The sequence below is a fragment of the Cervus elaphus genome, chromosome X (genome assembly GCF_910594005.1).
Source record: "Cervus elaphus chromosome X, mCerEla1.1, whole genome shotgun sequence".
Classification (NCBI taxonomy): Eukaryota; Metazoa; Chordata; class Mammalia; order Artiodactyla; family Cervidae; genus Cervus; species Cervus elaphus.
In genome coordinates this window covers 105,627,860-105,651,943 of record NC_057848.1, presented here as the reverse complement: position 1 = coordinate 105,651,943, position 24,084 = coordinate 105,627,860, and the positions used below count along the sequence as shown (strand labels likewise).

The following is a 24,084-nucleotide window of genomic DNA, read 5'->3' as shown; positions in this document are numbered from 1 at the left end:
ACCAATGTAGGAGACACAAGAGACGCAAGAGACATGGATTCGATCTCTGGGTCAGGAAGAAGAGAATGGAGAGGGAATGGCTACCCACTCCAGTATTCTTGCCTGGAGAATTTCATGGACAGAGGAGCCGGGCAGGCTACAGTCCATGGGGTCGCAAATAGTCGGACACGACTGAGCATGCATGTGTGCATGTGCGTGCACGCACATATACACACATGGTTCTTAGTTGATTCTGTGTATAATGAAATTTGTGCTGCAGATTCTGGTAGAATAATGTCCTTACCACTCATGATGCCAACTCACCAGGGTCATGGCATAAAGGAGTAGGGCCTAGTGTAAAAGTGATAAATGAGTGTTATCAATTCAAAGAGTATTTAAAACTAGTTCACTGCACAAGTAAACTTCTGAAATGCCCTGAGATCTTATTGCTCCTATATGAAAGAAATTTGATAGTTTTCCCAAATTTGACAATCATATATAAAATGATTTTACAAAATCACTGTTAAATGAAGCAGCAGAGTACATATATAGCCAAACATGTAGAAAGAGAAAATATTATACAGGTATAGGAGGTATTATTAATAAAAAAGTTACTTTAATGGATTTTATGGTATTTGGTAAGTTTCAAAACTTTATAACTTGTAATTTTGTTACTCATTTATTTTTTTTCATTTATTTTTATAAGTTGGAGGCTAATTACTTTACAATATTGTAGTGGTTTTTGTCATACATTGACATGAATCAGCCATGGATTTACAAGTATTCCCCATCCCGATCCCCCCCTCCCACCTCCCTCTCCACCCGATTCCTGTGGGTCTTCCCAGTGCACCAGGCCCGAGCACTTGTCTCATGCATCCAGCCTCATTTAGAATATTTACATTTGTACAGATGTTTTTTCATTTATAGTTTTGTGCTATTTTCCTTAGTGAAGGTCCCTCAAAAAGCTTACATTTCAGAGGCCACAAAAGGTGGATTCACCTCTTTCTAGGCACTGTATGGAAAATTGTCCTTGTCCGAACATAATTTATAGTCAGAATGCAGCTTAACACATAAATATTGGTCACTTCTTAAAGACTGTTAAGGTTTAAAATTTCTGGATCATAGTTTCTGAGATTATAATTAAGACTAATGTATAGTCAATTCAGAAACCAGATTTGAAGAGGACATTGTTTCAACTAAGTCAAGGAGCTGTTTGTTGTGTTTGGAATAAAACTCTGGTATGAATTGATATAATTGTGATGTTAAATTGAGTATGATTGTTTTATTTAAAAAATGTTGCAGTGGAACAGATTAGAGATTTAATTAACAGGATTCAAGGCAAGTGAATTGTCAAGAAGTCTCTAACTTTGAAATAAATAGAATCAATATGATTATACCTCTTTGCAGCTTCAGCATTTAAATATAGTTTGGATATTATGTCTTAAATTGCAAAGTTTATAAATGAGTGTTATACTCTTGTTCTGCCAAGACTGTAGACTTTAAAGAGATTAACTTGAAGTTTTATTTAATCACCCCAGTGGTCAGTTCAGCAGGAAAATAAAATGGGTAGATAATGTGAAGGTCTTTCTCTGAGATTGGCCTTTTTGAAAGGGGTAATGTAAAATTAAATTTAATTAGATATAAGCACCAAATGGCTCTAAAGGCTAATGCCTTATTACAGATTACTTTGTCCTTGAAACTTAACTGTGTTTTGTGTACTTTTTCCTTTACTCAGATAAAGGCTGCAGTCCATTTTCCTAACAGACTATCCTTTACAAAAATGGTCATTAAAAAAAAAATGGTCATTTAGGTAATTCCCTGGCAATTCAGTGGTTAGGACTCGTCACTCACTGCTGAGGACCTGGGTTTAATCCCTGGCCAGGGAACTAAGATCCCACAAGCTGCACAGTGTGGCCAAAAAAAAAAAAAAAAAACCAATCTAGATGCTAGCAGTTACCAAATTCATCCTGTGGATCAATACATTCCTTGCTCCCCTTAAAATTAACTATTTTTTTTTTAAATTATTGGAAAAGTAACATATGTCCAGAGTAAAATCCCCTTTCCAAAAGAAACCAGTTATCAGTTTCCTATGTATGAATTCTCCTAGAAATAGACTGAATATAAGATGAATAACATTTGTAGATCTATATGCTTACTTGAACAACCTAGGTTTGAACTGCACAGGTCCACTTATGCACATTTTTTCAATAAATATGTGTTATAGTACTACACGATCTGTGGTTGGTTGAATCTGAGGGTGTGGAACTGAGGATATGGAGAGCCAAATGTAAAGTTATACATGAGGTGGGTGCCCCCACCCCCATCTCCTTGTTGTTTAAGGGTTAACTGTGTATATATGTGTGTGTATATGTGTGAGGGCAGGAGGAGAAGGGGACAAAAGAGCATGAGATGGTTGGATGGCATCACCGACTCGATGGACATGGGTTTCGGTAAGCTCCGGGAATTGGTGATGGACAGGGAGGCCTGGCATGCTGCGGTTCATGGGGTCGCAAAGAGTTGGACACGACTGAGCGACTGAACTGAAGCATACTATATACATACTGTTCTAACCTTGCTTTTTTTCACCTGGCAAATACATCTTATTGTTTCCTGTCAGCATATAGAAATCTGTCTTTATTTCTAGTTGTAACTTTTTCCCTCTAACATTTGGTATGGCAAATGATGATAGTGCATTGAACATTTCTTTTTTTCAAATGCTGTATTAGAGTAATACAGGCATTTTGCCTTGTATAAATTCTTAGGTAATAAATGGCCATCCATGAAGATGTAGAATCGGTTATTCAAACAGGCTTAGGCTTCTGATTTAGTTGAACCAAGGATCATATCAAATCCAAGGTTTAAAACTAGCAGTAGAGGAATCATGTAAAGAGGGACTTTTACTATTTCCTTTCTTTGTATATAAATTTTTATAATGAATAATCATGCATTAGTTATATAATTTTTGAATAAAGTGAAATTATATTAGCAATGAAAATTTGGAAAAAACACTCAATTTACAGAAAAACAATACTACAACTTAAACTAACAAAATCTCCATGTCTTTTTCATTTTAAAACATTTGACCTTTGAATTGTTAGAGTGGTTTGGGGCTGTTGTCTTAGTCTCTAAAAATTGTCTTTTGCTAGTTCATACTACCCAAAGCAATCTATAGATTCAATGCAATCCCTATCAAGCTACCAATGGTGTTTTTCACAGAACTAGAACAAATAATTTCACAATTTGTATGGAAATACAAAAAACCTCGAATAGCCAAAGTTATCTGAGAAAGAAGAATGGAACTGGAGGAATCAACCTGCCTGACTTCAGACTCTACTACAAAGCCACAGTCATCAAGACAGTATGGTACTGGCACAAAGACAGAAATATATATCAATGGAACAGAATAGAAAGCCCAGAGATAAATCCACTAACCTATGGACACCTTATCTTTGACAAAGGAGGCAAGGATATACAATGGAGAAAAGACAACCTCTTTAACAAGTGGTGCTGGGAAAACTGGTCAACCACTTGTAAAAGAATGAAACTAGAACACTTTCTAACACCATACACAAAAATAAACTCAAAATGGATTAAAGATCTAAATGTAAGACCAGAAACTATAAAACTCCTAGAGGAGAACATAGGCAAAACACTCCTGACATAAATCACAGCAAGATCCTCTATGACCCACCTCCCAGAATATTGGAAATAAAAGCAAAACTAAACAAATGGAACCTAATGAAACTTAAAAGCTTTTGCACAACAAAGGAAACCATAAACAAAGTGAAAAGACAGCCCTCAGATTGGGAGAAAATAATAGCAAACGAAGCAACAGACAAAGGATTAATCTCAAAAATATACAAGCAACTCCTGCAGCTCAATTCCAGAAAAATAAATGACCCAATCAAAAAATGGGCCAAAGAACTAAACAGACATTTCTCCAAAGAAGACATACAGATGGCTAACAAACACATGAAAAGATGCTCAACATCACTCATTATCAGAGAAATGCAAATCAAAACCACAAGGAGGTACCATTACACGCCAGTCAGGATGGCTGCTATCCAAAAGTCTATAAGCAATAAATGCTGGAGAGGGTGTGGAGAAAAGGGAACCATCTTACATTGTTGGTGGGAATGCAAACTAGCACAGCCACTCTGGAGAACAGTGTGGAGATTTCTTAAAAAACTGGAAATAGAACTGCCATATGACCCAGCAATCCCACTTCTGGGCATACACACCGAGGAAACCAGATCTGAAAGAGACACGTGCACCCCAGTGTTCATCGCAGCACTGTTTATAATAGCCAGGACATGGAAGCAACCTAGATGTCCATCAGTGACGAATTGATAAAGAAGCTGTGGTACATATACACCATGGAATATTACTCAGCCATTAAAAAGAATTCATTTGAATCAGTCCTAATGAGATGGATGAAACTGGAGCCCCTTATACAGAGTGAAGTAAGCCAGAAAGATAAAGACCAATACAGTATACTAACGCATATATATGGAATTTAGAAGGATGGTAACGATAACCCTACATGCAAAACAAAAAGAGTCACAGATGTACAGAACAGACTTTTGGACTCTGTGGGAGAAGGCGAGAGTGGGATGTTTCAAGAGAACAGCATTGAAACATGTATATTATCAAGGGTGAAACAGATCACCAGCCAAGGTTGGATGCATGAGACAAGTGCTCGGGGCTGGTGCACTGGGAAGACCCAGAGGGATCAGGTGGAGAGGGAGGTGGGAGGGGGGATCGGGACGGGGAATACATGTACATCCATGGCTGATTCATGTCAGTGTATGGCAAAAACCACTACAATATTGTAAAGTAATTAGCCTCTAACTAATAAAAATAAATGGAAAAAAAATAAAGTTTTTAATTTGTAACTTTTATTTAGATTGGTCAAATTGAATAAATATCAATAGAACTTGATGCCTTCCTCTTATACTCTTATACTTTAATTTTCAGTATCCTTTATTGAAACATCAGAGTGTTACTCAGTTAAAATATATATATTATTTTTTCAGCAAACAGTGATAGAATTTGTATTAAGACATATGTAATATAAATGGGATTCCTATTATGTATTTTATATAGTATTTAGTTGGCAAAATATATTGTGCAAGAAGAATCAGACATATTAGAAATTCAAGATTAATGATGAATCATTTTACTTTTCTGAGTTTAGTCTCTGTAGAAGGACAGGATCCTTTCAAGCTCCTGCAAAACCTCTAAATCCCTCTATATTGAGTTGTTATGAAAATGTTAGAAAGTAGGCTTTAAACCATTTGAAGATTTCCCCACTGGCTTAGTAGCATGCTAATCTGAATTTATTTTGGGGACGTATCAATCAACTCCTGGGGGGATAAAAGGGAATTTCAGTGTGCTAAAGCAAAGTACCTTTCCCAAAGTGACTTTTAAAAATGGGGAAATGTTAGAATATACTGATTGTCAAATCTTGCTAAAAACCTAAAGAAATACATTCTCTTAGTCATTTTTTATTTTGAGAAGATATGAAATGTAGAGGGGAAAAGTAAACATAGAACTAAAATTTAGTTCACACACTAGAAATATTTCATACTTTTCAGGTATTTTTAAGTCACAAATCCCTCAAATCACAGGCATAGAATTTTGGTTTTTCAGGGAGATCAAAGATCATCTAGATTTATCATTTATAAATGGAAAGAGTATGGAGTTTGGAGTTACAGAGACCTACATTTGAATTCTAGCTCTTTCATTTTCTTGCTGAGCTTCTTGGGCAATTTATTCAGTGTCCTAGCCTTCAGATAGGAAATTGGATCACCTTTTATTACCAGATGAGAAGGAATACACAAAAGAAAATATACCAATAACAATCCAAGAAGTGGTAATAACACAGTTTTTATAACACCTTTTATAGAAAGGTAGAGCTCAAAAGAACTGTCTTTCAAGAAACTTAAGCCCTTATATTTGTCTTAAGTTTCTTGCTTGAGAATAGATGATGCAGTCTTTTTATATTTATGCAAATTATACAGAAATTACATACAGATAAAGTATACGATGCTTGAATTTCATGTTTTAGACATTTCAGTAGACAAATAACTCCTTATGCATTAAAATAATGGATCTTTACAATATCTATGGACAGCACCCTCTACACCACTGTTAATACTGTTGAGGCCACAGGGTATGTTTGGTTTCTTTTCTTCTCTTTCATTCCTGCCTTCATCTAAATATAGTGAACAGTGCTCCATCTTAAGTCCTTCATAGGAGCCACATTTATAGATTGTAGGCTTTTGGATGTTTATTTTCAGGGGAGCTATTGATAAAATAGAAACATAGTTCCTCTGGGAAAAAACAAAACAAAACCACATTGATTCCTAATGAAAGATTCTGAGAAGAAAAACAAGCAGTTAAAACTTCGGAGTACTGTGGGGAATAGGCGAAGGTGGTTTGCGTTGGTGGTGATCAGGGAGAGTGGCGCAGATCCAGAATCAGACAGATTGCTCCCAGCAATTTCCAGTTGTTTGGAATCTGTGCTTGCTTTTACTCACCATTGGATCCCTAGCAGCTAATACATAATAGGTATTCAGTAAATGTTTGTTAAATAAATAAGTGCTATTTTAGCTTCCTGCTCAAGGATTTGGCATCCAGAATAGTTCTGTGATAAACACTGTGAATTTCCTCTTACACAAAGGTGCTGCCTGTTTTTGTTTCCTTAGACTTTCGGCTTGAAAAATCTCTGGTATCTAACATTCAGAGGAAAAGTCAAGTGCTGTTATCCCAAAGGGGAACATTTTTTTGTGCTAGGTATGGTTGACCTGGCTTTAAAACACACAAATAGAAGTTACTAAATAAGGAAGTGTCGCAAAGAGTCGGACACGACTGAGCGACTGAACTGAACTGAACTGAACTGAACTTTCTGGTTTGCAGCATGAAAACAACATAGGATAAAACAACTTTTTTGTATAGTATTTTGTATACATAGTTTCCTTGTTTTTTTATGTTCAGGCTATGGCAATGAAAAGTGTAGCAAATCATCGGGTGATAAAGTGATTTTTGCTTTTAAAAATCAATTTTCAGAACACTTTCTCATTGGGTACCTCAGTAAATTGAAATTTGGCAGGGTGAGCGGGGGAAAAATCCCCTTCCCTTTTTTAAAAGTTTGGCACTTGATCAGAAAAAGTAGAGTAGTACATAGAGCAGTACTGTCCAATGGAACATTCTGTAATGATGAAAATGTTCTGTATTTACTCTGTCCCTTGTGGCGGCCACATTGGCCATTGAACACTAGAAATGTGGCTAATGTAATTGAGGAACTGAATTTTTTAATCTTTTCATTTTTGTTTTTAAAATTATACCCCCAAATTGACTTCTTTTTGGCGTACAGTTCTATGAATGTTTTGTTTGTTTGCTTGCTTGCTTTTTTTAGGTTTGGTTAATTTTAACACATGTATAGATTAATTTGGAGAAGTAAATGGCAACCCACTCCAGTACTCTTGCCTGGAGAATCCCATGGACAGAGGAGCCTGGTGGGCTACAATCCGTGGGGTCGCAAAGAGTCGGACACAACTGAGCAACTAACACACTTAGATTAATTTAACTACCCAAAGCCAGGACAGCACAGTTCCATCACCCACATCACTCCAAAATGATTCTTCTCTAAATGCAAATATAACTATGTCATTCCCCTGCTTAACTTTTCCATGACTCTCTATTACCTATGGAATAAAGTACAGATGATTATTGGCATACAAAAGCCCCCATGATAAAGCAGTTGCCTAATTATGCAGCCTTTCGTTTTTTTCTCTACTTTTGTGTTTACATTTGTCATGAGTTCCCTGCTTCAAATGTCCTTGCTAATTTCTGTTATTCCTTTAACATTCAGGTATTATCTCCCTTAAGAAACCTTTTTGACACACATTCCCAGGGATGAATGGGTGTTCTTTTTCTCTGTCCTCTGTTCTAGCATTGCTCCCTGTGACTATGTCATGATCAGCTTTGTATCATGAGAATCTTAGTTCCTGGCACATATAATAAGTGTTTGATAAATATTAGTTTTTCAGTGTTTACTTTTATATGACTTACTGCTTCAAAGAACTACTTTCCTGTTTACTCATATGATCCTTATAATAACCCTGGAAGAGAATAGAGCACATTTCTTCATTTTTCTGATGGTAGAGCTAGTGAGTGTGGTTAATTCATAAGTGGAGAATTGACACTGGAGCTCAAATCTTCTGACTCTTAACCTAGTTTTGTGTGTGTATATGACTACTTCATAAATCTTTATAATCCATGTGTTACCCAAAAAGATGCAGGGTAAGATGTCCAGGTAGTAGTTAAATTATATTCAGAGCTTTAAGAATACAATCATTATTTTAATAATCAAGTCAGGAAAAATGATAAAGATGTTCTTATTTTGCACAAAAGTAATACTAGACTATAGTGACTTAGAAGGTTATAGAAATACTTGCTACAAAACCCTATGAATATTGCTTTCATAAACCAGCATGTTTATACCTTTTTTTGCAACAAGTTTATCTTAACTGAACATTTTAAAACTTTAAACTTCACTTCCAATTTGTTTTATGTAGCTGATCCTCTTTCCTGAAATTATCTTTTGAATTGGTAGAGTGCTGAGTGTTGGAATACTTTGTGAAAGGAGAGGAAGAGTAGTTTGTTCTCTGTTATGAAATTCTAGGGTGTGTTTGTGCACGTTTCAAATGCCTGATCATTACCTGAGTCAAGTACACCTACATAGAGCTTTACCATTCCTGTAGGTACACAAGACATTCTGTGCTGCTTTCTAAAGAGAATAGGAAAAATGAGAACTAATAAAGAAACTCTATTTGATTTAATTATTTGTTTATTCTTGACGGTGGTGTGATGATTGATAATTTTAAGTTCCATATCATAAAATTTAATTAAAATGACTTCTGCAATTTCCTTCCAAAAGGTTTCACTGGAAGAAAAAAATGCAACTATTATTTATGACCCAAAACTACAAACTCCAAAGACCCTGCAGGAAGCTATTGATGACATGGGCTTTGATGCTGTTCTCCACAATCCTAAGCCTCTCCCTGTTTTAACTGAAACTGTGTTTCTGACTGTTACTGCTTCACTGGTTCCGCCATGGGACCATATCCAAAGCACATTGCTCAAGACCAAGGGTGTGACAGATATTAAAATTTCCCCTCAGCAGAGAACTGCACTGGTGACAATAATCCCTTCTATAGTGAATGCCAGTCAGATAGTAGAGCTGGTTCCTGATCTCAGTTTAGGTACTGGAACTCTGGAGAAAAAGTTAGGAACTTGTGAAGATTATAGTATGGCTCAACCAGGTGAAGTCATGCTGAAGATGAAGGTGGAAGGGATGACCTGCCATTCATGTACCAGCACCATTGAAGGAAAAATTGGGAAACTGCAAGGTGTTCAGCGAATTAAAGGTAGTATGACTGATATTGTTTATTTGATTGCTTTGTAAGACTTGGTTTTCTGTTTTGGTCTTTTAACTTTAGCATTTTCTTTTAAGCATGGGTTTTGAATCCGTGGGACTAGAATGTTACTGCTTCATTGAAGTCTGAGAAACAGTGTATTCCCAGGATTAATGTCAAGTAAAATTAATGATTATAATTAAAAGTTACATGAATCTTGAACTAGCATAAAAGGCAGCCAAGGTGGCATTCATGGAGTTCAGGGTTCTTAACACAACATGCCTAGGGTCCTCTTGACCTCTGTTTCTATTCAGGCATGCAGAAACTTGGAGACCACAGATACAGTGGTCACATCTTTTGCTTTTTTCTAGTCCACGTCAGTAACATATTCTGAAAAGAACAGAATTATTTTAAGAAAGGATAATAACGAGAGAAACAATTATGTGTGGTATTAATTTGGTCTATAGAATGTTTTCTGAAGTGGCCCAGGAATAACTGAATTAAATATTTTTCTTTTTATTAACTAGTTTCCTTGGACAATCAAGAAGCTACTGTTGTTTATCAGCCTCATCTTATCACAGCAGAGGAAATAAAAAAGCAGATTGAAGTTGTGGGCTTCACAGCATTCATCAAAAAACAGCCCAAATACCTCAAATTGGGAGCTATTGACATAGAACGTCTAAAGAACACACCAGTCAAATCCTCAGAAGGATCACAGCAAAGGAGTCCATCATACACCAGTAATTCAACAGTCATTTTCACCATAGATGGCATGCATTGTAAATCATGTGTGTCAAATATTGAAAGTGCTTTATCTACACTCCAACATGTAAGCAGTGTAGTAGTTTCTTTAGAGAATAAATCTGCCATAGTAAAGTACAATGCAAGTTTAGTCACTCCAGAAACACTGAGAAAAGCAATAGAGGCCATATCACAAGGGCAATATAGAGTTAGTAGTGCAAGTGAAATTGAGAGTACCTCAAATTCTCCCTCCAGCTCGTCTCTTCAAAAGAGTCCTTTGAATGTAGTTAGCCAGCCTCTAACTCAAGAAACTGTGATAAACATTGATGGCATGACTTGTAATTCTTGTGTGCAGTCTATTGAAGGTGTCATATCAAAAAAGGCAGGTGTAAAATCCATACAAGTATCACTTGCCAATGGCAAAGGGACTGTTGAGTATGATCCTTTATTAACCTCTCCAGAAACCTTGAGAGAAGCAATAGAAAACATGGGATTTGATGCTTCCTTGTCAGGTAATTATCATTTTGTCCTTTGATTCTTCTAATGTTTTTTTATTTACACTTTGCTAATTCTTTTGGCTTTTATCAGTGAAAAATGAGTAATAGGCACTGCAGTTCCACTTTTTGGAAATATGACATATGTCAGCAGCATATACGAAGCATATATAAAGATGCATAAAGATGTTTACATAATTATATAGAAACTAGAAACATTAAATAAAGCATGATACCTCCATGTGAGGAAATGCTCTGAAGCCATAAAAATTATGGTGTTGAAGATACTTAATGCCACGGGAAAGTGTTTGAGATATTTTGTTAAATGAAAAAGCAAGTGAAAAAGTCATATGGTCAAAATTTTATAAACACATGTATAAGGATTTATGCCATGTATATGTTATTTATGTGTATGAATAAAATTCCTGGTAGAATATGAACAAAATTTTAATTGTAGTTATTTGTGAGTGGTAGGATAAAGATGATAATTTGTTTTCATTGTGCTTTCCTATGTATTTTAAGTTTTTTGTGGCAGGGTTACATGTATATTTGTATGTATTTATGTATATATAATATGGGAGAAGCAAATGTTATTTTAAAAGAAAAATTAGAGCCTCAGATGTAGAAAACAAACTTACGGTTAGCAGGGGATAAGGGGAGGAGGGATAAATTGGGAGATTTGGTTGACATATACACACTATTATATATAGAACAGATAACTAATAAGAACCTGCTGAATAGCCCAGGGAACTCTACTCAATACTCCATAATGGCCTATATGGGAAAAGAATCTTAAAAAGAGTGGATATATGTATATGTATAGCTGATTCACTATGCTGTACACTTGAAACTGATATAACATTGTAAATCAACTATATTGCAAACAAAAATTTTAAAAATAAAATGAAAATAGTAGAGATAAATAGTAGAATTTAAGCTGTAGTTTCAAATTTAGGCATTCTAATTAACCTGACTCTAGAACTGGCCCAAAGTCTTCCTGTTTTCTGGTAGCTCTTACCTTGAACTGAAACCAGAGATGTATATCCAATGGAATTTGCCCATGTGAACTTGTTTTGAACTAGAATTGAACCTAGCCTTGAATTAAACTGGAAATTCCCTAAATGAAATTTCTCGCTGTGAATATAATGGAAAAGTTGAATAACTAATTTCTAGACAATGTCATTGGACTTCCCCGGTGGCTCAGCGGTAAAGAATCCACCTGAAGTGCAAGAGACACAGGTTCAATCCCAGGGTCAGGAAGATCCTTTGGATGAGGGCATGGTAACCCACTCCAGTATTCTTGCCTGGGAAATCCCATGGACAGAGGAGCCTGGTAGGCTACAGTTCGTGGGGTCGCAAAAGAGTCAGACACGGGTTAGTGACTAAGCAGCAACAATAACAAGCATGTTAAAAGCCATGATGAATAGGTAGAAAACCTTGGCAAAGTGATTGTGACCATAAAATAACTTATGAATTGTGACTACAGTAACCCATATTATTGGGGTAAAAAGTTGATATCAATTGACTGCATTGTGTGTTTCTGCTATAGATCAATCAGAGTTTAAGATGCCACCAGAATTGTGGCTGCCCACTTTCTGAATGCTAGTGTCAATGCTGGTCCAGGTTTCATAGTCTACCACTCTGAAACCTGTTCCTATAGACTTAGAGGGATCATTGCATTTCACCCTCATGTCATACCAGTCCTGGGTGGACCATAAATGGTAATAAAGGAAATAGTGAGAAATATAGGAGGTACTTTTTATCATGACCACCAATATCATCGTTATCATAAAAAGATATATAATATAAGAAGTTGTCTTCACTAACCAATTAAAGCAAACGAAATACTCGATTAAATTCCTTTTCCTTTTTTGTAACTTTTTCATCTTTAATTTCAAACTTACAGAAAAACTGCAAGAACAGTACAAAGAATTCCTGTTTACCAATTTTACTCGGATTCCATTGTTAATACTGTTGCCACATTTGTTTTATCATTCTTTTTCTCTATCAACAGATATATATTCAAACACACAATACACACACACGTATCTATCTTTTTCTGAATCATTTGAGAGTAAGTTGCAGACATGATGTTTATAGTTAAACATAAACATAGTTGTTTTTAAGCCGTTTTCTGATTATATATTTATTCATATTACTTTAGACTAAACCTGCCAGTTTTGAGGATCAGACTGGAAACCCTTTCTTGAAATTTTTGGATTCTTTTCTGGTTGTTGCCTCACATGCAGGAGAGTCAGTCTTCTTTTGAATTAATTTATGCATAAGTAGTGTTGCTACTGGAGAAGGCAATGGCAACCCACTCCAGTGTTCTTGCCTGGAGAATCCCAGGGACGGGGGAGCCTGCTGGGCTGCCGTCTATGGGGTCGCACAGAGTCGGACACGACTGAAGCGACTTAACAGCAGCAGCAGCAGTAGCAGTGTTGCTTCAGTTTATGGGAAAGCCAATTTAAAGAAACTAGCCATTTAATTTACTCTGGCTTTTTAACACCTGTACTGCCTCTGTGGAAGATGGAAGCATTTGCTCTTCTTGCCACATTCACTGGGATAAAGGTCACAATTTTGTGAATCTTTGTTGAGAAATCATGCCATTGTAACTAAAAGGGGTTACCTCTATGACTTATTTTAACTCAGTACTGTACTTCTAGAGTGTGAATTGCAGATGTTTTGGTTACTTCTGGTACCTGAAATAACTAAATTACTCTGGAATAAGACTTAAAGTAATTGGTAATATAATCTTTCTTTTCACTGTCCAAGTTCAGAATTTTAAATCTTCATAATAATTATGATAGAATGAATAAGCTCCTGGCTAGACTAAAATAATGTTTTTTTTCCCCCAAGCCAAAGCTATTTCCTTTGGGCAGATGAGCCTCCTTTTTGAATTTTTGGTACTGTTTGGTAAATTTTATCCTCTTTGTTCTAAATAATGTTCTCATAATCTGAATGAATATCATTTTCTGAATTGATTCACATATAAGATCAGAGACTGTCTAATTTTGGAATTAGGAGAATCTCATCCTTTGCTATTCAAAGTGTCCTTTGCTATACCCAGACTGGCAATACTGCCATCACTTGGAAGCTTATTGGAACAGAATTTCAGGCCTCACCCTCAATGTACTGAATCAGAATCTACATTTTAACAAGATCCCCCACGTGATTGTATGTCAAAATTTAAGAGCCTTTATTATAACTGATTTGAGAAGTCAGGCTTTTGTTATGGAAGTGGTCAGGCTTTTGTTAAAGTTTCTTCAAAAGATGCCTTTTTTCAGTATCCTAAAAACTACCTCTGCTATGCAGGATTTCCTCTATGGACTAGCCAAATAGACTTGAATCAGTTTTTTGCCCAAGGAAAAGAAGTAACACGTTAGTGGAAATTTCCACATCACTTCTTTTCCTCCTTATCTCTGCAGTAGAGTTTAAAATCTTTAGCTTTTTTTGCAGGTACATGGATGTCCTAAAAAGAATACTTTCTCCCTTCTTGGGAGGTAATTAATACTGAAATGGATAAATTAAGTCTCCACTAAGACTGCAGGGGAGCTTCTGGGATGACAGATGCTTTCCACTGTTTCACAGTCCATAAACATTCTACAGAAAAATTCTCTGAATACTTTGTGAAAAATGAAGATTATTGCTGAGTTACTCCTTGCCTCTTCTTCCATTGTCCACCAAAGACATTTTAATTTAAAAAACACTGTGTATTATTGTTAAAATTCAAACATACAGCAATATCTATAGAGGAAATTTGTTCATCTTTCTGTTATTCTATTCCTGCCATAACCTCATTCCCCAGAAACAGCCTCTACTAGTAGTTTGGTATGTACTCTCCTAGGCTTCCTTATGCATGTTCTCATCTATGCACTCTAACAATTTTTAAATGACGTTGTACTGCATTGCTGTTTTGCAGATTGTTTTTTGTCCCACTTACATGAATTGCTTTACTGCCAGTATGTAAATCATTAACATAATGATAGAAATTCATTATAAAACTAAGAGCTTTCTATTAATAAACCACTGTCTACTGGAGTTTGGGGTAGAGATAATGGGCTTGAAGATCTTGATATAAAGTTCTGTTTATTCAGCTAGTTCTGATTTTCCCAAGAATTGGGATGGGCAGTGTTGAACTTGGAAGTCACTTCCTGGAAAGTGTAAAGATACTATTGCACAGGGCTAGGTCCATGACAGTTTTAAAGGAATGGATTGACAGTGCCTGGAGAAGGAAATGGCAACCCACTCCAGTATTCTTGCCTGGAGAATCCCGTGGACAGAGGAGCCTGGTGGTCTGCTGTCTATGGGGTCACACAGAGTCAGACACGACTGAAGCGACTTAGCAGCAGCAGCTGCAACAGCGTTGACAGTGCTAGGAGGTGTGGATTGTGATAAGTGACGAGGATGCAGCTGGAGAATACCTCAAATGAAAAGAATCTTTCCCTGTCCACCAGATACAAATGAGCCATTGGTAGTAATAGCTCAGTCCTCATCAGAAATGCCACTTTTGACCTCAACTAATGAATTTCACACCAAAATGATGACACCAACTCATGACAAGGAGGAGCCAAAGACTTCATCTAAGTGTTATATACAGATCACTGGTATGACTTGTGCTTCCTGTGTAGCAAACATTGAACGGAATTTAAGACGAGAAGAAGGTAAGACACTCTTAAAACTTGCTATTTTATGTACTAATTTGAGAACTTTGTCCTTTTTGTCCTCTTATGTGTTTTGTAACCATGTTTATGATTCTTGCCAAGGCCTCATAAAGACTATCAGTGATTTACAGGACAACCTTGACTTCCTGATAGCCAGTTTTTGTTAGTGTTTTTGTTTCCTTAGATATATTTCTTGTCTCATTTATCTCATGGCTGCACTTTAATATCAGTGAAATTTGTAGTCAAATAGCAGAAGGAAAGGAGAAGGCAATGACATCCCACTCCAGTACTCTTGCCTGGAAAATCCCATGGATGGAGGAGCGTGGTAGGCTGCAGTCCATGGGGTCGCTAAGAGTCAGACACAACTGAGCGACTTCACTTTAACTTTTCACATTCCTGCATTGGAGAAGGAAATGGCAACCCACTCCAGTGTTCTTGCCTGGAGAATCCCAGGGATGGGGGAGCCTGGTGGGCTGCCGTCTATGGGATCACAAAGAGTTGGACACGACTGAAGCGACTTAGCAGCAGCAGCAGCAGAAGGAAATACATAAGATTACTATTCTTTATGGACCTTGTCTGCAGTGGATTTTAAGAAACTAAATTTTCTGATAAAGCTATGCTTAAAACTAACAGCTAGAATCTGTAAGTTTCAGAGTTTCAGTATTACTATACCCAGGGCAAGCACTGGACCAAAGCCAAGTTTTAGAATTGTTCTCTTCCAGCAGTTTGATCACTGATCTTTGCTTGCAGTAAAAGTGTTCAAAAGTTACTCAATATTGTGTACAAGTTTTCATTTTGGGTTACAAATTCTTAGAAAATCTGCAATACGTTTTTTTATTTAGTAACACTCAGATGTTTTAGCTTTTAATTTTGCACTCACATTAATGGACTTCACAGCATAGTGAAGATTTGTTAACCATAGAGATAGATTTGTTAACCATAGAGATAGGTGATTATGTTTAATGAGCTTGAAGTCATAGGTTTGGTACTCAGGTAGCCCTAGCCCTAGGTATCTTACTGATAGTCACAAGGGCTGAATAAATATGATTAGTATAAGCTTATCATCACTATTTGGGAAATAAAGTATGTAGAGTAATAATACAGACCTATGGCTAGTAGACTCACCTTATATGTAAAGATCAGAACATTATGGTAACAAAATGTATTGTTATATACGAGAACCATCTTAAGTTCAATATTACCTTGTCCACATTCTGTCATTTCTACATCCTTCATTTCATCTTGCATTATATCTAATTAGAATGCAGTCTGGGCTAAATTATACTTTGTTTGAGTGATTAAGAAGAACAGGAGGAAGGTTGCAAGAAAATGAAATAAAAAAGAAGTTTCCAAGGGGCTTGTTTAACTTTAGAACCAACTATTTTAGGAGCAGTTCAGATATAGCCTTTCTTATGAGACAAGCAATGACTACTACAGATAACAATTACAGATTTTTTTTTAATCCCTAAAACTGATTGTCCCAATTACTTTCTACTGCTCCTTTACCACCTTTTAACCTAGTTAGAAATATCTTTGGCCTAGCTGGGGTCAACATTCACAGTCTACCTATATTCACTTCTGTTTTTTTTTAATTAAGTGGCACTGGTCTTCCCTCAGTTTCACCTGAATTATATTTTTAAAAATGAATAGAAAAAAGTTCTAATTGTATTTTGAAGTAAAAATTTTAAAAATTGTCCATAATTTATATAAGTATAAAATGTTTTTGAAACTTGAAAAGACAGATTTTTCTGTTTCTTTTTGGCTATAGATTACATCCAACTGAAGTGAAAAGATTTTTTTCCTTTCCCTATACCCTTATCTTATCACCAATACTTTCCTATGATCCAATCCTCTGAATTATTTGGTACTCACAAAGCCCAGTGTATAACTACCTTTTTTCTCCAAAGAAAAGAGTACTTTTTTTGGTAACCAGTTTCATATAGAAAGCTTAGATTATATTAGATAGTTCATTTTCATATTAAAAACTATTATTAAATTAGTATTTGGATATTTTTTTCTTTTTATCAAACCCCGGAGCTGACCTATGGACTGTTGATTCCTATTCCCTGTCAGGTAGCAACCAAGTGCCACAGATTCCTAGAAAGAACTGCCATTTCTGCTGCATGTTATTAATTTTCTTCCTGGAAGTGACAGCAATAGCTGACCTAGAGAAGTGGAGCGGTTGTTAACAAAATACTGATACCAGAGAACAGCATGACTGCCATAAAATGAACTACTTTGTTAAGTCATGTGGCACTTTTTTTGGGGGGGGGGGATAAGAGCATTTTTGATTAGTATGTGTCAGGCAATACATGACTGTTATTTGATAATATTATAATGTGTATGTTGGTATATTCTTAGATTTTTTGCTACAATTACATTGATTTCCTAAGTAAATGAGTTCTTTTCTCTAGGACTCTGTCTTACAGGTTTCTAAAAATACTTTATATTCATTTCCTAAAAATACTTTATATTTGGATCACAATTCAAACATTGTTAAACAGTTCTAAGACAGTTGTGGAAATGTGAATATTGCCTGGATGTTTGATGGTATTGAATAATTATTTTAGGTTTGATAATGGTATTATTATTTTTTAAGAGAAAAAAGTCTTTTTTAAAAGGTTATTTATTTATTTTGACTGTGCTGGGTTTTCATTTTTTGCTGTGTGTGGACTTTCTCTAGTTGTGGTGAGCGGGGCTACTCTCTAGTTGCAGTGTGAGGGCTTCTCATTGTGGTGGCCTCTCTTGTTGTGAAGCACGAGCTCTAGGCACACAGGCTTCAGTAGTGAGGCTCGCAGGCTCAGTAGTTGTGGTACATGGGCTTAGTTGCCCTGTAGCATATGGGATCCTTGTGGATCAGGGATTGAACCCATGTCCTCTGCATTGGCAAGTGGATTCTTAACCACTGGACCACCAGGGAAGTCCAAGGAAAGGAGTCTTATCTTTTAGAGATACATATTTAAAATTTTACATATTATATGATATCTGGGATTTGCTTCAGAATAATCAGGGTAGAGGGTAGGGATGAGTGGGTAGGAATATATATGAAACCTGAGCTGCTGCTGCTGTTGCTAAGTCACTTCAGTCTTGTCCGACTCTGTGCGACCCCATAGACGGCAGCCCACCAGGCTCCCCTGTCCCTGGGATTCTCCAGGCAAGAACACTGGAGTGGGTTGCCATTTCCTTCTCCAATGCAGGAAAGTGAAAAGTGAGAGTGAAGTCGCTCGTTCGTGTCCGACTCTTAGCGACCCCATGGACCGCAGCCTACCAGGCTCCTCCGTCCATGGGATTTTCCAGGCAAGAGTACTGGAGTGGGGTGCCATTGCCTTCTCCTGAGCAGCCCAGTATTACTGATAGTTATTGAAGCTGAGAGATGGGTACATTGAGTTTATTATGTTGTTCTCTCTTGAGTGTGTGTGTGTATTTGAAATTTTCCATAATAAAAATTTTTTTAAAATGAGGCCTAGTTTTCAAATAGTTTTATTTGGGTTCAAGATTGTATAAAAGTAAAGAAATAAATTTTTCCAGATTCACTTAACCCTTTCACAGTTAAATGAAAAGAAGACTATTATAAAATTATTCTTGGGAACTTCCCTGGTGGGCCAGTGGCTAACACTCCATGATGTAAATTCAGGTGACTTGGGTTCAATTCCTGGTGAGGGAATTAGACCCCACATGCTGCAACTAAGACCTGGCACAGTCAAATAAATAAATATTTTTTTAAAAAGATTACTCTTTTTATGAGAAATGTTATTTGACTTGTTTTTCTTATCAATATTCCTAGGAATATATTCTGTACTTGTGGCTCTGATGGCTGGCAAGGCAGAAGTGAGGTATAACCCTGCTGTCATACAACCCCCAGTGATAGCCGAGTTAATCCGAGAGCTTGGATTTGGAGCCATTGTGATAGAAAATGCTGATGAAGGAGATGGTGTTTTGGAACTTGTTGTAAGTAAGAAGTTTGTGTGATTAATAGAATTAACAGGAAAAACTTGGCGAGAATTCAGAAAAAAGATCCAGAAATAATTAAAATGTTGGGAAAGTAAAACATAAAATGAAAATGAAGGAAACTGGAAAGATATTGATAATGGTGACCTTCAAGTGCAGAATGTAAAAGATAATCATCATCTCTATTAAGAACCAATAAACAGGAATTGGGTTTGAATGAATAAATGAAAATTAACTTTAAAAATATAGTATGATTCCTACCTAGTAGCATGTAAAAGAATAAATTCTAGATGCATTAAAGACTTAAATTTTATAAATAAAGTCATAAAGCTAGGTATAAGGTATATTGGTTTAAAATGACATTTTTGCCAACCCAGAAAATATTTTATTTGTATAACTTAAATAATTAAAACAAAAAATTTAACCTTGTACCAAAGTAAGTTCCAGCTCAGACAAAAACTTGAATGTAAAGAATGGAACCATGAAATTACTAGAAGACATAGTTTTTTTCAATATTTTATTATAAAAATTTCAGACATTGGAAAAGTCAAAAGAATTGTGCAGTTGAACACTCTTAAACACACTGCATGTATTCTACAATTAACATTTTACTCTATTTGTTTTATCATACATTAGTCCATCAGTCCATTGTGGAAACAATTTTAAAATCACAAAGAAGTTGCAAAAATAGTGCAGAGGATTTCCTTGTAGCCTCTACCTAGCTTTTCCCAATGATAACACCTAATTTAACATTTAAAAAATAATACTAGAGTAGGAAGAGTCTTTTTAAGTGTCATATAAAATCCATAAAAGACAAGATTGATAAATTCAGGTACATAAAAATTTCATGTTTGGAGAAAAACATCATAAACAAAGTCAAAAGGCAAGTAATGTTAAGAGTAGGCACCCTTGTCTTGTTCCTGGTTTTAGAGGAAATGCTTTCAGTTTTTTGCCACTGAGGATAATGTTTGCTATGAGTTTGTTGTATGTGGCTTTTATTATGTTGAGGTATGTTCCTTCTATGCCTGTTTTCCAGAGAGTTTTTATCATAAATGGCTGTTGGATTTTTTCAAAGACTTTCTCTGCATCTATTGAAACAATCATATGGTTTTTATCTTTTAATTTGTTTATATATCAATCAGTGTATCACATTGATTGATTTTCGTATATTGAAGAATCCTTGCATTCCTGGAATAAAGCCCACCTGATTATGATGTATGGTCTTTTTAATGTTACTGGATTCTGTTTGCTAGAATTTTGTTGAGGATTTTTGCATCTATGTTCATCAGTAATATTGGCCTGTAGTTTTCTTTCTTTGTTGCATCTTAGTCTGGTTTTGGTATTAAGGTGATGGTGGCCTCATAGAATGAGTTTGGGAGTTTGCCTTCCTCTGCAGTTTCCTGGAAGAGTTTGAGTAGGATAGGTGTTAGCTCTTCTGTAAATTTTTGGTAGAATTCACCTGTGAAGCCATCTGGTCCTAGGCTTTTGTTTGTTGGAAGATTTTTCATTATAGTTTCAATTTCTGTGCTTGTGATTGGTCTGTTCAAATTTTCCATTTCTTCCTGGTTCAGTTCTGGAAGGTTATACTTTTCTAAGAATTTGTCCATTTCTTTGAAGTTGTCCATTTTATTGGCATATGGTTGCTCATAGTAGTCTCTTATGATCTTTTGTATTTCTGTGTTGTCTGTTGTAACATCTCCTTTTTCATTTCTAATTTTACTGATTTGAGTCTTCTCCCCTTTTTACTTGATGAATCTTGCTAATGGTTTATCTATTTTGTTTATCTTCTCAAAGAACCAGCTTTTAGTTTTATTGATCTTTGCTATGGTCTTCTTAATTTCTTTTTCATTTATTTCTGCTCTGATCTTTATGATATCTTTCCTTCTTCTAACTTTGGTGGGGTTTTTTTTCATCTTTTTCTACTTGCTTTTGGTGTTAGGTTAGGTTGTGTGTTTGATGTATCTCTTGTTTCCTGAAGTAGGTTTGTACTGCTATGAACTTCCCTCTTAGCACTGCTTGTACTGAATCCCATAGGTTTGGGGTTGTTGTGTTTACATTGTCATTTGTTTCTAGGCATATTTTAATTTCCTTTTTGATTTCTTCAGTGATCTGTTGTTCAGAAGCATGTTGTTTAGCCTCCATATGTTTGTATTTTTTATAGTTTTTCCCTGTATTTGATTTTTTTTTTTCTCTTTTTTTTCTTTTTTTTTTCGGGCGGGAGAGTAGTCTGAATTGGGTTATGAGGCCCCCACACGGGGTACCTCACCTCAGCCATTGAACTCACTTCGCTGGCCGTGAGTCTGTTCCAAGCTCCGGCTAAGGAGGCATCCGCCAGGCCCCTCCGCAAGGGCGGGGTCCATGGCATCTCCTGCCCAGTCTACCCTCGCGCGGAGCCCCGTTCTCTGGGAACTCACCTCCCCGAAGCTCAGGGAGGGCCCTGTTAGGGCCGCTCTATGGCCCTAGTCTCAGACCTTCCCAAGGGACATTGGATAGACCTGTATTTGATTTTTAATCTTACAGCATTGTGATCAGAAAAGGTGCTTGAAATGACTTCAGTTTTTAAAAAATTTACAAAGGCTTGATTTGTGGTCCAGGATGTGATCTATCCTGGAGAGTGTTTCATGTGCGCCTGAGAAAAGGTGACATCCATTGTTTGGGGGTGAAATGCCCTGTTGATATCAATTAGGTCCAACTGGTCCAATGTATCATTTAAAACTTGTGTTTCCTTATTAATTTTTGGTCTGGATGACCTGTCCATTGGTGTGAGTGGGGAATTAAAGTCCCCCACTATTATTGTGTTACTGTCAATTTCCCCTTTAACAGTAGTTATGATTTGCCTTGTGTGTTCAGATACTCCTATGTTGGGTGTATATATATTAATAATTGTTATATCCTCTTGGATTGATCCCTTGATCATTATGTAGTATCCTTGAAAATGAAAGTGAAGTCACTCAGTCGTGTCTAACTCTTCACGACCCCATGGACTGTAGCCTGCTAAGTTCCTCCGTCCATGGGATTTTCCAGGCAAGAATACTGGAATGGGTTGCCATTTCCTTCTCCAGGAGATCTTCCTGACCCAGGGATTGAACCCAGGTCACCCACATCATAAGCAGACGCTTTACCGTCTGAGCCACCAGGGAAGTATCCTTAGGGCTTCCCTGATAGCTTAGTTGGTAAAGAATCTGCCTGCAATGCAGGAGACCCTGGTTCAATTCTTGGGTCAGGAAGATCTGCTGGAGAAGGGATTGGCTACCCACTCCAGTATTCTTGGGCTTCCCTTGTGGCTCAACTGGTAAAGAGTCTGCCTGCAATGCGAGAGACCTGGCTTCGATCCCTGGGTTGGGAAGATCCCCTGGAGAAGGGAAAGGCTACCCACTCCAGTATTCTGGCCTAGAGAATTCCATGAACTATATCATCCATGGAGTTGCAAAAAGTCAGACACGACTAAGAGACTTCCACTTCACTTCTTTGTCTCTTATGATGATCTTTATTTTAAAGCCTATTTTATCTGATATGACTATTGTTACTCCCACTTTCTTTTGATCTCTGTCTGCATGAAATAGCTTTTTCAGCCCCTCACTTTCAGTTTGTATTTGTCCCTAGGTTTGAGGTGAGTCTCTGGTAGACAGTATATATATAGGGATTTTGTTTTTGTATACATTTGGCCAGTCTTTGTCTTTTGGTTAGAGCATTTAATCCATTTATGTCAAGGTGATTATTATCAATAATATGATAAGTATGATACTGTTAACATTTATTTTATTGTTTTGGATTTGATTTTATAGGCCTTTTCTGTGTTTCCTGTCTAGAGAAGGGCCTTTATCATTTGTTGAAGAACTGGATTGGTGCTGCTGAATTCTCTTAGCTTTTGCTTGTCTGCAGAGCTTTTGATTTCTCCTTTGAATCTGAATGAGATTCTTGCTGGGTAGAGTAATCTTGGTTGTAGATTTTTTTCCTTTCATCACTTTAAGTATATCCTGTCACTCCTTTCTGGCCTGCAGAGTTTCTGTTGAAAGATTGGCTGTTAGCCTTATGGCTTGTTGTTTGTTGTTATTTGTCATTGTTATTGTTTGTTCAGTGATTTCTGAGCTGATTATATAAAGTCAATGTTCTCTGTTCTGTGTGTCCACTGAAGTCTCTGTTTGGTTATCTCAGTAGTCAGCTAACAATTCCACAGTGATTTCCTTAAATATCTGGAACCAATAAGTATCCCAGTCCTTAGGAATAAAACCACCATATGATGCAGCGATCCCACTCCTAGGCATATACCCTGAGGAAACCAAAATTGAAAAACCACTTGTACCCCAATGTTCATTGCAGCACTGTTTACAATAACTAGAACATGGAAGCAACCTAGATGTCCATCGACAGATGAATGGATAAAGAAGTTATGGCACATATACACAATGGAATATTACTAAGCCATAAAAAGGAATGTATTTAAGTTAGTTCTAATGAGGTGGATGAACCTAGAGCCTATTATACAGAGTGAAATAAGTCAGAAAGAGAAAAATAAATAGCATATACTAATGCATACATATGGAATCTAGAGAGATGGTACTGAAGAATTTACTTGCAGGGCAGCAGTGGAGAAACAGACATAGAGAACAGACTTATTGACATGGGGAGAGGGGAGGAGAGAGGGTGAGATGTATGGAGAGAGTAACATGGAAGCTTACATTACTGTATGTAAAATAGATAGCCAATGGGAATTTGCTGTATGTCTCAGGGGACTCAAACAGGGTCTCTGTATCAACCTAGAGGGGTGGGATGGGGAGGGAGATGGGATGGAGGTTCAAGAGGGAGCTGACATATAGGTATATATGTATACCTATG

At 36.6% G+C, this 24,084-nt stretch overlaps 1 protein-coding gene across 2 annotated transcripts in view; it reads left to right on the top strand.

The window, feature by feature from the left end:
• Nucleotides 1–24,084, top strand: part of ATP7A (ATPase copper transporting alpha) — a 137,280-nt gene that overhangs the window by 77,035 nt on the left and 36,161 nt on the right. For both annotated transcript variants that reach the window (XM_043895906.1, XM_043895905.1), the window contains exons 3-6: nt 8,924–9,413; nt 9,929–10,654; nt 15,094–15,300; nt 19,085–19,248. In XM_043895906.1, coding sequence (XP_043751841.1) covers nt 8,924–9,413; nt 9,929–10,654; nt 15,094–15,300; nt 19,085–19,248 — 1,587 coding nt within the window. The remainder of the gene's footprint in view (nt 1–8,923; nt 9,414–9,928; nt 10,655–15,093; nt 15,301–19,084; nt 19,249–24,084) is intronic.